We start from the raw sequence: 15658 nt of genomic DNA, 5'->3' as shown, positions 1-15658 counted from the left end.
CTCGTTTTTTTTTTTTTCTCTCCTGCCTCGGGCTGACTTGGTGCTCTACGCGCGCCTCACGGCAGCGATGCGCATCCTTTGCGCATTTGCAGAGAATGTGTCCCCTTGCGCAAAATGGGGCCCCCCATGGATCGTGGGGCCCTACGCACAGCGCGTGTTCTGCGTGTAGGGAGGGGCGGCGCTGTCTTCACCTTTTCAGAAACATGATGCATGTCGGTGACTCCTGTAGTCAGTAGGTGATTTGTTAATTTTTAACATTATGGACATTGTTGATGCCTTAACCATAACTGTGACATTTCTAATTCTACAATTCCATTTTATCCAGTTATCTTCCTTCTCTCCCTACTACAATTGTCTTTTTATAACTATATTAAAGTAATGAGTAAATACACCTTTAATTTGTATGCAGTGGACTGAGTTTATTCAGGCAGGGTTTCCTCAAGTTTCTCACAATACACTACAAGCAGGGTCATTTTAAGTTACATGACCCCTTGGAATTTTTTACCATCTAAATTCCTTGAAGGACACACAATGAACATTGTGCAAAATAGTAGAGCCTGACCGATTCATCGGTAGGCCGATTTTTTCGGCCAATATTAGCCTATCACAGATATATCAGTATCGGTGTATATATTGTCCGATATGCACCGATATGAAAACCTTATATTTAAAAACTATAATGCAGAAAAACATGCTTGGGCTAATTTATAATTGGTGTAATGACATAGTTTGTCCAGCAGAGTGCGCTTTAACGGGGTTAAAACAGCTGGTGTCAGGAAATGTAACAGCTACCTCACTATAGGGTTAAACTATAAACCAGCACAAAAGTAACAATTACCAACATAACATATGCCACCATGTTCTGAACAGGCACACTAAAAACACTTACAAAAAGTAACATTTTAGTTTTAGAACAAGCAAACTTGTTGTGCTCCTCCTCTACAGAGAGATGGGCTGGGAACCCACCGGAAGCTGCTCTATGACGTCGCATCTGCTCCAGGTTTTGTTCCGCCCTCCGCACAGTGTCATACCAAGAATGTATAAAGAGAACCCACCAGGAACGTTTCAGAACCGAGCCTTTTACTTGCCCGATTTTTTTGACTTGCTCAGATTTTGTTGATCTGGTCATTTTTTCGTTTTCATGCAATCGGGAGTCTGCACAGGGTGTTTTATTTTGAAAATTGACCGGATGCTCTATGCCATTCCTGTGTCTCTGACTTCCTGCCGGCGCGATCTGCTCTGTGCAGCTTGTTGCGGCTCCCGTCAAAAATCGACCAGGCAGCCGGAATGCAAAGCAGCCGTGCACGGCTTGACTCCACTGTGCGCCGTTGATCGCGGCCGCTTGTGATTTGTAACACACTTTCTGCTACTAGGGGATGGAGAGTGATGGCAGGTTAACAAGGGGGATGCTTTTTGGTAATTTTGCTAACAAGGGGGACGGCATCCCCCCTCATCCCCCCTCAAATCGCCTACTGCCTGTAGTTGTCCATGCGGTCTGCTGTGTTGCCATCAGGGTGAAACAGTGTGCAGGTGTAGCAGAATAACGCGTTAGCTGCTTCACAGCCTGCTAGCCAGGTTTTCCGCTCATACCAGCTCCACGAAAATCTCCGGTTATATGATTTCCCCCCCTTGGTAGAAACTTGTTTGATGGTTAAATTTGGTCTAGGAGGTCCTAATTGTTTCGTTGCCAATTTATCTTCATTACTACGACAACTGAAAGGGATTTCTTTCAGTGAAACGATCGAGTTGCTCCGTACACTTGCCATGCTGACCTTTCATGTGACTAGCGCCAACTAGCGCGGTGGTTACGCCAGCTATGCTCACATTACGTATGAGAAAAACACATTAGGGCGAGCCCTCCCTGAACCCATAGAGAATGCATTGTAACGACTGAAACACAGAGTGGAATTGCAAAATTGCTACAAGCTCCTAGTCTCTCTGACATGTCTGTTGTACACAAATAGTTTAAAAAAAAAAAAAAAAACATTATCTGCATTCACATAGATTCTGCTCTCAGTCTGCTTTATTTGAAGAAAATTCATACTGTACATATATGCAGAACATCAACCTTAGTACATACCCCTAACTGAATTTGAGGGAAATATTGAAAATATTTGACATTTTAGAGGGCTTTAATTTTGAAAGTCCACATCAGAACTTCCTGATATTATATGAGTGAGTCTCTGGGGTGGACCACCATCAGTCTGAATTGAAAATTGTCTGTGGAAACAGGTAGTTTCCTTTTTAATGTCAAGCTGAATTCATATGGAAACATTGAAATTTTTGACTTTCAAGAGGGCTTTAATTTTGAAATTCCAGATCAGAACTTCCTGATATTATATGAGTGAGTCTCTGGGGTGGGGTACTATCATTCTTAACTAAAATTAGTCTGTGGAAACAGGTAGTTTCATTTTTAATGTAAATCTGAATTTGAGGGAAATATTTCAAATGTTTCAAATTTCAGAGGGCTTTAATTTTGAAATTCCACATCAGAACTTCCTGGTTTTACCTGAGTGACTCTCTGGGGTGGAGTACTATTAGTCTGACATAAAACGTGTTTGTGGAAACAAAGTAGTTTCCTTGAAATATCAATCCGAAATTAAAGGGTGTTACGGCCCCCAGCCGTTAGTCTTTGCCGTTTAGGCCTCATGTAACTTGTATTGTAGCTTTGGTGTTTTATTTCCTCATCTGCTGTTTTCAAGCCCGAGTGAGCACTCCTGTTTCCACTGCACCATCTCTGCCTGATTGACAGGTCCCGCCTCCTGCCGCCAGCCATTGGTCCTCCGCAGCTGCAGCCGGTGAGCCTGACGAGCTGTCAACGAGCAGTCCAGCTTCATATAGCAGTGCTCTTCAGACAGCAGTCAAAGGCTGTCACTATGCAGTGTGACTTTCCTTCTCGTTTGCGTGCTCTGTTGTTCTGAACTGTGATTGAATTGTGTGTAGTCAACTTCTGGTCGTGGTATTGTTAGCCTGTGTATATTAGCTACTGAGCTGTGCTAACCTTTTGATGTGCTTCGGCACTAGTACTTAGTTAAATCACCTTGTAAGTAGCACTTTTTGCACATTTAATTTCTCTTGTTAGGAAGCCGTAAGGGTGTAACTGCCATTTATTTTGATCCCCCTTTTTCTCCTGTTTTGTTAGTTTAGGGAGTTAGGTTTAGTTATTGTAATTTTGTTTGTTCTTTTGTTTCCTCCCAGGGCCAGATAGACTGGTCGAGAAGATAGTTTCTTTTGTTTATTATTTTGGCCTTAGTTCACCCTGAAGAGAAGCTTCACTTTGTTTTGTGTCATATTTTGTTTTGGCTTTGTCCATACTTTTGTACCATAATCAGTGATCATCTTGAGCTGTTAACAATAAATTACAGTTTCTTGTTGCAAAACGTCGCTCTCTGCCTCATTTATGTTGCGCCTCTGTTCCTTAGTCTGGGGCGTAACGAAGGGAAATATTGAAAATATTTGACATTTTAGAGGGCTTTAATTTTGAAATTCCACATCAGAACTTGCTGATATTATATGAGTGAGTCTCTGAGGTGGATCACTATCAGTCTGAACTGAAATATCTCTGTGGAAACAGGGAGTTTCCTTGAAATATCAATCTGAATTCATATGGAAATATTGACATTCTTTAACTTTTAAGGGGGCTTTTATTTTGAAATTCCACACCAGATCTTCCCGGTATTATCTGAGTGAGTCTCTGGGGTGGGGTACTATCATTCTGAACTGAAATTAGTCTGTGGAAACAGGTAGTTCCTTTTTATGTAAATCTGAATTTGAGGAAAATATTTCAAATATTTCAAATTTCAGAGGGCTTTAATTTTGAAATTCCTCATCAGAAGCTCCTGATATTGTGTTTATTTTTACGTTGGACTAATTATTCACACAGATGAAATGCCATGGCCTCTATCTGCTAAGGCTTCAATGTGATCAGAATTAGGCTGGTAAAATGATTAATGTGAATAATCAATGAATGAATTCCTTAAATGCTCAATTAATTAATTAACTAACTAATTGTTCAATTAATTAACAGACTGACTAAATTAATGTGAAATTGCAAATTGCGTTCATAGGTCAGTGCTTTTATTTTGAATTCTGTTCTTGGACTGCATTACCCTAATATGTAGTATATACAGGCACCACAAAATAACTGGGGGCTAGTTTGACCGGGGTTTTCGGAGTGGAGGCGGGCTTGACTGCAGTATTCTCGGTGAGATCAGTACTTTTTTGCACCTTGTTATTGATTTAGCTGTATTTCAGTAAAATAAGCTTTTTCAAGCACGTTTCCTTACCAGAAACGTGTAAAGGATTATAAAGGGTATTTGTCAGTGTTGGGCTTTTCTTTGCAAGATAAGTGCTATTTTTAACCTTATACTTAATTATTGCTGGCAAGATTAGCTTCTCAATAGGTTGCACATTGAAAACTAATCTTTATTTTGCTCACCATGCTCTGAGCATTAATGCAAGTGTGACAATACTACTATTTTTTCATTCCTCATTGTCAGAGTGGAATTGCAAAATTGCCACAAGCTCCTAGTCTCTCTGACATGTCTGTTGTACACAAATAGTTAAAAAAACAAAAAAACATCTGCATTCACATAGATTCTGCTCTCAGTCTGTTTTATTTGAAGAAAATTCATACTGTACATATATGCAGAACATCAACCCTAGTACATACCCCTTTGCATTCCATAACTGCATGGAGCTAGGCCGGATAGACCATTTTGAAGATGAAAATAATACTCCCAAGTAATATTTGGTATTGAGACAGTATCTAATCTCTGAATGTCTCCCACGAAAAAGGTCACTTGCAGACAAATCATATTATGTCATTTTATTCAAAGGCTTTAGTATAATTGGGAGTGTAATGAAAAACAAAACCCAAAAAGTATAAAAGACAGAATCCTATCATGGTAGTGGCTAAATCATTGTCACCTTACTTGTAACAAATGTATATAAATAATACTTTTTCTAACTGGAGGATAAAATAACCAATTAAGATGAATTTGAACGGATGAATTGTATTTGTACATCTTATTTTTTTAATTCAAAAATCTCAAGCTCATCTCTATCATTATCTCATCTCAGATCTAAAATCTTTAGTGGGTAGGGAAAACATTACAAAAGAAATGCAGTATCTGTAGAAGACATGAGTCTCAAGTTTCCCATAATTTCACATTTCACATTTTTTCACATTTTCTCCGGTTTTCTATTTCGGACATAGGACCCTGGCTAATGTTGATTTTCAGCACTGATCAAAGTACTCTACACATATGTTTATAAACGTTTCAAATAGGTTCAGATAGCTTAAGACTGTTTGCTATTTTATGCCTTTTAGAATACAGGACAGACACAAATGAAAAATACAATAATTCAGAAGCAAAATATTCATCAACAGTTTTCTGTGATATATGACAATGAAGATTATAGCTTAATCATATGAACCATTGTCGATACTATTATCCTTTTGAAAAGCAGAAGTCCATCTTATGATTACAGTTTATTAGATATGTTGAACCCTTTAAATTGCACTGTAATAAAGATAGACAATTATGTTCTTACTTTACGGATGACTGGGTTAGTTTGGTGCTATGAAGATGTTTACTAAAGTGGTACTATCAGACAAGATGAAGAAATAAAATTGTGAAATTTGTTTCACGACCAGAACATTTATAAAATGCAGTAGAAAAACAAGTGTCCCAAGACTTAAAACATTCTTCCTGCAGTGGAGAAGGGCTTCAAGTGCCTCCTAAACAATACTGAGCTGATCTACTCATGGGTTGGTTTTCTGTGTTTTCTATCATCTAATGGTGGGAAGTATCACCATGCTACCTGCTTCATCCCATCTTAGACAGGACTTTAAATGTTTTTAATAATATATTCATGCATAAAAAATATTCAGTACGTCAATACAAACAAACCAAACAAAAAATAATTTAACATTCTTTATCAGGGTATAGAGAAGTTTGGATTCGCTTTTTTTTTTTTTAAAGATGATATATAAGATGATGATGAAAATCAACACTTCCAAATACCAATTGGAAGTGTTGATTTTCAGAGCATCAAAAAGTACTTTCAGTGTAATTACTGGATCTCTGACTAAGTGAAACAATGAGGAGAATACTGTAGTACTAGTAGCCTACTAATCTGAGATCAAGTGCCTTATGCAAAGTACAAGCTACTTTGCAACTTTCAAACTGATACAAATATTCCTTAAATAAAACTTTGGTTAGCTTGAATACTACAACTAATCCAAAACTGACTGACTGCATTTTATATAATTATGATGTGTGAACTTGATAAACACCGTCAGCTGCTTCTTTCTCGTACTCTTCCTCACAAAAAATCAAATATTTGATATAATTGCTAATATTCAATCAAATTAGCCATTTTCTAATATTTTTGTTACAAAAAAAAGAGATTTCATTGGTATTGACACAAACATCATAAAAGCCTCTGTATGCTTGAAACAAGCTACTTGGATTAATTAACAGCATCTGAACCCCCCTTTTTAACAACGGCACTGTGGGTTGGGCTGTGTCTGGCAATTGCTGTAATTTTACACAGCGATTGGCCAGGTGTAGGAGGGAAGTGCAACATCAATCTCTTGCCACCGTCAGAGTGTTCATGCACTGTTGTATCATGCGCAGCAGGTATTTTAGCTCGACTTTGAGTGTGGCCATTTGGGACAGGTAGAAACCCTTTTTCTTTTAGCAGTCGTCAGACAACACATCACTAGACCTTACCTCCCTGATATGTGGAATGACCTACAAAGACAGATGTACCTCAGAACTAACCTCTTACATACCCACTTTATTCAGAAAAAAAGTAATGATATGTGATTACAAAGATAATGTCAAAGTATTACAGAAAGAAAACAAGTAAGAATATGTTGTGGGTGTAAAGTCTGTCTGTTTGTGGAATATTCAGTGTTAGAGCTGCAGACTCGTGTTGTGACCAGGGCTCTGTGCCATCATTCACTGTCCAGTTCCTTGTGATCTAAAGATGTACTCTCTCTGGCTGGCAGGAGGTCATAGTGAGAGGGGATATGGCTGTTTTTTGGTAGATCGTATGGATCTTGACGAAACTGTGCAAGGCCATTACCGTCTTCAGTTAACTGGATGGTGCTTCGAGTTGGCTCTGAAATCAAAGACAGAAATGTTTGAAGTTGCAGGAACAATAGTATAACAATGCTGTGTAAAGGAAGTCCAACATTTAAAAAAAAATGTTTTGATAACATTTAATTACATCTCTGTGTGTAGAGTACAGTTTCAGGACAGGACATGTTTATGATTCATCCAGATGTTGCTTCATTAATTTATATTTTGGTCACTTGGGAGCAGAAAAACATGTCAATGTGTAGGAAGAACCAAATAAAATAGTAGTGGCTAGAGTTCAAAATGGCCACGCCTCATGGCATGGACAAAGGAAACTACAATATGGCTGATGAGGGATGGACTCAGGTCCAAGATGGCGACTGACCACGTTTCTTCGATAGGAGAGAGAAAGTAACAATGGTGGTGCCCAAACCATGTGCTCACTGATATCATCCTTAGGTGTTATATGGCCTAATGGTTAGTTGTATGCAAGAGTATGAGTTTGTGTAGAGCAAAACTTAACAAACATCAACTTAGCTATGTGGCAAAGCCAACTACCAATAACCTGACTACATACAAACAGTGAATAGACCAAATACATCCAACACAATTGCATAACATTAACCATAGTTAAACAGTCCTGTGCTTAGCTGTGCTATGCTATATTGTATGCTTTCTAGTGTAGGAACATATCTGTCCATCGCCTCTGCATTACACTGAGGCCCTGTTGTTCTTGTTAACCCTTTTCATCTGGATGAAGAAGATTTACAGGAAGGAGGCGTCTTCCAGGCTGCACATCTTATCTCCTGGCAGAGAGGATAGTGTTCTCCTGGACCATAAAGACTTCAAATGAGGACAGTTTTAATTAATTTACAACCCAAAGCCTTTGGATGAACTTTCTCTCCCATTTCTGAACTCTCTTTCCCCTTCTGAGCAGATAAACTCTTCCCACAGGTCATGTTGAGTCCTGTGCCAGTTCACCAGGAGGGACGAACGAATTGGTCATCAGAATGTGTTAATACAATGTCTTTACATTTGCAGATTAAGTAACACGCCTGATCTCTTTCTACCTATTTCTCTCTCTGTCTCTATGACTTCTGATCCACAAACACTCACAGAGTGGACATCGGACACCTTCTGACGTGTTGTTCCATGCTGTTACTCTGTCTTCTATTATTTACGACATGCCTGGTATCCTTATCTGGTCACATTCCATTCAAATGGCCTCTGTATTCTTCCAGATTTCAGACCATTTCTAATTAACCATTAAGTCAGTATCTCACAATCTTATTTCTAACACATTAAGAAACAGTAAGAGAAGTTCATGAAACTGATCTTTTTCCCGTTTCTCTACGATTAAGATTGACTGAGATCAAGTTTAATGTTTAATCTGTACTGTGTTCGGTGGAACCACAGCACCTCCTGATGGTGAGTCCGGGTACAGTTGGACGAGAAATATTCTGTTTAATATGTTCATGGTTATAACCAGTAAATGACTCTGATATGTCTTTGTTTTAACAAGTATTAAGCTGAATATGTATAATTAATGTTTAATCACGTCATAATCATTTTCATGATAGACAACGTACATCTATTGAGCCATGGTGAGAATCTGTGAGAAGGTGAAGCACTGTTTTGTAACGTTTAAATCTTGGAGACAAAAGCCGGTAAGCCCCGCCTAGACACGCCTCGATTTGCAAGTAATAAAACAGAGAGATCACGTCTCTCGTGTTCAGTTTTTAAAAGTTCAGTTCAGTTTTTAATTTTCAGTTTTGTTTAGTTTAAGTTTTGTTTAAGTTTTTCTTTTGTAACTTATTTTGAAGCTCTTTACTTTGAAACACGCTCCAAGACAGCGATCTCAACAGAAGTGCTCACGCCTTGATTTTTCTCACTTTATATTTTTCGCAGTATTGATTAGCTTCTTTTATTAAGTTTGCACCAGAACAAAGTTCTGTTTTAATTTGTTTTATACCGTTAAGTATCGTAACCTGCTTTTGAAGAAGTGAACTTAATTTAGATTACCTTGCATTAACTAACAACGGAAGATCCGCCTGATCAACGTATCGTCCTCAGTTATTTTATTCAAGAAGTTAAATTTAGTTTACAAAGTCAGAGCCTGAGAACCACTCGAAGAAACGAAGAAGAACATCCTTATCACAATCATCATCAAGACACTACAGCAACTTGCTGTGTCCGAGACCGTGCAAGCGGTTTCCAACGAAAGACAGACTCTTTAACAAGCCCCCAGCGCTCGCTAGCGGTACCATCCCGCTGGGCATTGAGCCAAGATCTGCACCGGATCGGTACGGGACCAGCTGCCCTCTTCCTAAGACAAAGGACCGAGGTGCCCAACCGACTGACACTGGACGAGCTGACCCTCGGCCATTGGACCGGGACTGGCAGCTAGAGCTGCAAATCACCGGAGGGAATCCGCTGCCGCGGACTCAACCATTCTGCTAAGAAAGTAGGCTCTCCATCACTCACAACAGCTGGATTCACACATGATACATGAGATGGTGTATATGGCTCTGATTCATATCTTTTAGCTTAAGAGAAATTCGTTTAGGGTCTCGTTAGTATTAAAATTACTCCCGTAACCTTTAAATGCTTCAACCTAACTCATGATCTCACCATCAGCCCATATTCCACTAATAACCCATTACTTAGTTATTTCACTTTTCCTGTTACCTGTTGTTATTCATTTAAATTGCCATTTCATTTATTTAACCTGAATTATTTAGTCAATAAACATATTTAACCGTATGTCGTTGTCTGTGCAGGTTTGTTTTTAATGTGGAGAACCGATGGATATGTGTAGAATTTACTCCTTCATATATGAGATTGAATAAATTGATCTGAAATTGATTAGAATTGATACAAGTTAAACTTGTCCAGTCGAATTTGATTAATTACCTCCGGATTATTCAAATAGACAAGATAACGGAGGTGGTGCCCCATTAACGAGTGTTTTATTAATAGCCAGTGATTAATAAATGACATTTATTATTAGTGTATCTCCTACACTAGGCCCAATTGAACATTAACAGTCTTTGAAGAGAAATGCTTGCAGTTCCTTAGGTCCTTAGCTGGCAGGCTTTGTGTCCCATCTGCTGTAGCTAAACTTGGGTACTAGGCAGGACCTTGTGTCGCTGCTATAGAAAGAAGTTCTGTGGGCCTGCTGGAGCTCCAGTGCCGTTTTTCCATCAGCACTTTTGGCCATACCAAGTCAACCAAGCTGTGCTCGCCTCGCCTCCAATCTCCCCCTATAATCAATATTTAACTCATGTCTGTGCAGGAAACCTGAGAGATAGACGTTTTTAAAACTGAATGTGTTCAGCTATTAGTACTTTTGTAGCTTCTAACTGAATCTCTTTAGTTTCCTTCGTCCTGTTTGTACTGTCAAACATCTGCTGTGTTCTACTGTTTCATCGTGTTCACTTTCAGCTGTTTTGTTTGGTTACTGCTGGTGAAAATACATTTCCTATAATGCTGCTTCATAATAAAGCTTTTATTTTTTGTAATTCAAGTTTTTATTGATTTGAGATGGCTTGGTACATAACATAGAAATCTTCCAGGTGTGACATTTCCACAGCCACAACAATAAAATCCACTGACTATAGAACAAGGAGATCCGCCCAAGAGAAGGTAAGGCACAGGTAGCAATCACTCCCAAAAATTATTCAATAAACAAATTATTAAATAAATACAAATATTAATAATAATTAAAAAAAGGAAAAACAATAATGGCGAGAACAACAACCGCAAGGATAGTGATAATAATAATAATAATAATAATAATAATAACATGAAGAATATGCAGATAAATAAATAAAGAAGGTAACAATTAGGGAGAGAGAAATGGAACCACAGTCCAGGTTTTAAGCCATAGAGATATCATTCCAAAAAGCCCCCCATGTTGGCCTCTAAGTGTGGTTTCCGTCATTCGTCCTGATCAACATGGATTCATATGAGGCAGTTTTTATCATATAGTTAACCCATTCTCTCATTTCTAGGGGTTTGGCTGATTTCCAATAAGTGAGTACCGTTCTGGCAGCTATGGTTAACCCAGTCATAACAGCTGAAAATTCCTCTTTGGATATGTTGTGTACTTGTGATCTGTCTCCGAGTAAACACAGTCTTGGGGATATTGGCAGCGTCCTGCCCAGCCACTTACTCATATGTCTGAGAACAAGTTATTGTTTGATAGTCCCATCCTATACAGTCTAGTTGGTGTCCAGTAATACCTGTGGATTATTTTGTATTGAGTAAATTTACTTCTGGACTCCCTGACAAATTTACCAGTATCTGACAAAATGTTTAACAACTCATCTTCATTCAACCTACATCCCAGGTCCTTTTGCCATATTACTCTTAAACTGTCACAGCTATTACTGAGTCGTTCATTAGTCAATCTGTAAAGAATAGAGGCCTTAAGGCGTTCCGTTGGCAATCTGAAGAAGTCTGTAATGGGATTTCTGTCCTGACTACGTCCCTTGTGCAAAACAGCTCCTAATTTGGAGATACTTCCAAAAGTGTCCTTTCCCTGTGAGGGCGTATCTCTTAGTCAAATCTGTATATGACATTAACATACAATTCTGATACAGGTCATCCACCCGACATATACCACTGAGGTGCCATTTTTTCCAGAATATTGGTGTTTTCCCAATAACAATCGTTGGATTATGCCATATAGGTGAGTAAGGTTATCTAAAATGAGGTATCTTTAACATCTTGTGTATTCTGGTCCAAACCTCTTTCGAGTGAGACAGGATATGGTTCATGGGTCCATGTTGAGACTGGGATAATCTATCTATAGGGGCAAATGGAGAACACATCTCACTTTCAATGGTAAACCAATCCAAATTACTGTCCTTAATCCAATGCTTGGCTAGTTTGGCAATTTCAAATGAATTATGATATAGCCTCAGGTTTGGTAGACCCAAACCTTCTCTGTCTTTTGGGGACATATTTTGCTCATTCCGATTCTCGGTTTCCTCTCTTCCCATAAAAATTCTTTAGCTATTGAGTCATATTGTTGAAAAAAATCTGAGGTGGTATGGCGTATGGCAACATCATAGCTACATAGTTCAACTGGGGTGCAACAACCATTTTAATAACACTTATCTTGCCCCATAATGAAAGTTTCCATTTTCTCCACTTATCTAGATTACTTTTGACTTTTTGTAGTGCACGCTCAAAGTTCAAAACAGGGATAACCTCAATGTTCCGGCTTAGCTTTATACCCAAATATGACATACCGTTTGACACCCATTTGAAGTTGAAACATGACACTGAACTTGAATGCCACGTACCAGAGACAAGCATGGCCTCTGATTTTCTCCAATTATTTTTATAACCTGATAGTTTAGAGTAAGACTGGATTGTCTTCATTAAATGTGGTAAAGATTTCAAAGGGTCTCTAGTCTGCATTAAAATATCGTCCACATATAATAATAATTTGTGCTCTTTCCTCCCTCCCTCTACTCCCCTGATGCTTGCATCTGATCTGATAGCAATGGCCAGTGGCTCATGTACAATATTGAACAGTAAAGGGGATAGTGAACAACCCTATCTGCTACCTCAGGTAAGGTAGATGAGATCATCCCGTTGGTCATAAATGCTGCCCTTTGGTTTTTATAAAGTATTTTAATCTAATTAATGAAAGTTGATCCAAATCCGAATTGCATTGATGTGCTAAACAGGAACTCCCATTCAACCCGGTCAAAGGCCTTCTCAGCATCCAGCGAGATGGCCAAAATCGGAACCTGGTTTGAATGGTTCAGCCAAATCAGATGTAATAATCTTCTCATATGATCTGCAGAAGACCGGTTTTTCATAAATCCAACCTGATCTGTGTGTATTATATTAGGCAGTGCTCTCTCTAGACATAGGGCTAGAATCTTTGTAAGGATTTTGCAGTCCACATTTAATAAGCTTATAGGTCTATAATTAGAGGGTTCTGTAGTATCCTTGTCTTTTTTTAGGAATTACTGATATTAGAGCCTCCCTAAATGATGGGGGGAGAGAACCCAACATCAGTGCCTCAATATACACTTAGTATGTCTATATAATGTATCAACGGATTCCCTGCATAAGTATTCTGGGTCGCACTTTATTTTACAGTACATTAATAAGCCGTAACAGGCCGTACTTTGTATCAAATTAGACAAAAACAATAGCCAATAAGACGTAACAAGCCGTACTTTGTATCAAACTAGACAAAAACAATAGCCAATAAGACCTAACAAGCCGCACTTTGTATCAAATTAGACAACTACAAATAATGTAATGTTAATTAGACAGTAAACAAGAAAAGTTAAACTGTTATTAGACACCATATAGCCTACCCAAATTATGCTGTAATCAGAAACCGCATATAAAGTCTTATTACTTAAAATATAGTCTACTATACTGAGACACTATTATACCAAATTATACTGTAATAACAAACCAAATCGGAGATCCTAATACACTATGACACCATTTTACAAGATCTTAGTCTAATAAGAAATCACACACAATGCCATGTCAGATCCAAAATATGCTAGTTAGATGCTATTCTACCCTCACTACCAAATTATGCATTTAATGCTACCAACATCGGCCTATAGCTTAATTAGACGAATGTACTGCCATATTATATCGGGCATGGCCTTTATAATAGTCGGACAAAACACACTTGTTTCTAAGAACATGTTGTTTTCATTTAGTTTACTGATATTCTTTGAAGCCGGGTTATTATTTCATTAATTATATTAGACGCTAAATGCATCTAATATAATTTTATTTTGAAAGCGTCTCGCTGTGAACCGAAAACATCCGGTGTTCCTGTGGATAGTGTGTGTCTGCGTGTTGGAAGTGTGCCTGCACAGTGTTTGCTGAAAGTGATGAAAACAATAATTTTGTTTACTTAGCACCTGGCTGATAAAGGGCACAAGGTTTGTTGTTATATCGTTTCATGATATGTTTAATGTTCAGTTCAGATCGCGCTAACTTTTATGGTTTTGTACAGTTTGATATAGCTTGTTTGAGCTAGCGGGAACGCTAATTAGCATTAGCTCAGCTATCCTGTTGGGTCAGAAGAACGGAGATGAGGCTGGTCGTTTCATTTCTATGTTTATTAATAGAACGCATTTTGTGTGGTTTGTATTGGCTTTAATATATAAAGTTAAAGGTTTATATTTAATACAAATGTACTGGTTAAAAGTTTTATTTTAAGTTAAAAATAATACATACAGCTCTCTAGGTTGTCATTTAAGTTAAAGCAGGTTAAATTGTGATTTTTCCGTGAATGTAACAGTGATTGAAGCAGCTAAATACAAAAATACATAATTTTATTTTGAGTGAATTTATGATGCAAAAAGGGCATGAAGGAAGATAATAACCTTTATTTTTTATACTTTTTTCATAGCTCACGGTGTGTTCAAGTGTACAAGGTTCCTGCAATAAACACTTTGGACCATCAGTTAGAGAGTATGACCATCTTTCAGCCGGGGATGCTACACTGGTTAGCTGTTCAGTGAACGTCACTGGGCAGTTCAGTTATTTGACTGACATCTGTTCCTAAATTTAGGAGATAACGTTTTTCTGAAAGCTTCGATAGCCCAGCAAACCTCCAGAGAAGGACTTCCAGAGAGCGACCATCACCTCCTCACGAGCAGCGTGTGTTTGAGCTGGAGCTCGGCTACGAACAGCTGTGGATGCCCCTGTGTGAAGAGAGGGCCACAGTGACGCATCGTGAGCCGCACAGCGCCCTTTAGCCCTGTGCTGGCAGGGCTCTGGAGCACTGGAGGCCGTCCACAAGGGTCAGAAAAGCGACCCTCTAAGAAAGTCTAATAAGGGTCTAACAGTGAGAAGGACCACTTTATTTTAGAGTACAGTTCTGTTGTAATGTGCCACAAATTATCCTCTAAGTAAGTCTAATAAGACTGTAATAAGTGTCTAACAGTGAGAAGGACCACTTTATTTTACAGTACAGTTCTGTTGTAATGTGCCACAAATTATCCTCTAAGTAAGTCTAATAAGACTGTAATAAGTGTCTAACAGTGAGAAGGACCACTTTATTTTACAGTACAGTTCTGTTGTAATGTGCCACAAATTATCCTCTAAGTAAGTCTAATAAGACTGTAATAAGTGTCTAACAGTGGGAAATGAAGATACAATGTCCTGGCAGCTTCAATAGCTGGTCTAATGTTAATGGGGTTGGATAGTGACATGGCTTTAAATGGTCTGTTGTCTTAACTATGGCAGTAGAGGGTCGAGGAAGCCACCTACAAACTCCACAAGACTCCGGAGAACATCCAGGTTACCAGGGAGGTGTGTAGTAGCAACCAGATGTGAACTGATGTGGTTTGAATTTAGTTAAGGTACCGTTTTCTTCTAATGATCTATAAATGACTCTGTAAGAAAGTGAAACTATGTTAACTAAAGCTCAAATAAATGTATTTTCCTCTGAACTCTGTGTGTTTTGTCCGACTATTATAAAGGCCATGCCCGATATAATATGGCAGTACATTCGTCTATTTAAGCTATAGGCGATGTTGGTAGCATTAAATGCATAATTTGGT

The 15658-nt window shown here is 38.5% G+C and overlaps 1 protein-coding gene across 1 annotated transcript in view; it reads right to left on the bottom strand.

The window, feature by feature from the left end:
• Positions 1-6894: 6894 nt before the first annotated feature.
• megf10 (multiple EGF-like-domains 10) overlaps positions 6895-15658 on the bottom strand; it is a 188099-nt gene continuing 179335 nt past the window's right edge. Inside the window, exon 24 of the mRNA XM_073477850.1 lies at positions 6895-7134. Coding sequence (XP_073333951.1) covers positions 6968-7134 — 167 coding nt within the window. The 3' untranslated portion in view covers positions 6895-6967. The remainder of the gene's footprint in view (positions 7135-15658) is intronic.

Source organism: Pagrus major, chromosome 1 (assembly GCF_040436345.1).
Source record: "Pagrus major chromosome 1, Pma_NU_1.0".
NCBI classification, from domain to species: Eukaryota; Metazoa; Chordata; class Actinopteri; order Spariformes; family Sparidae; genus Pagrus; species Pagrus major.
The sequence above is the reverse complement of the archived record's forward strand: the minus strand, read 5'-3'. Positions and strand labels throughout refer to the sequence as shown.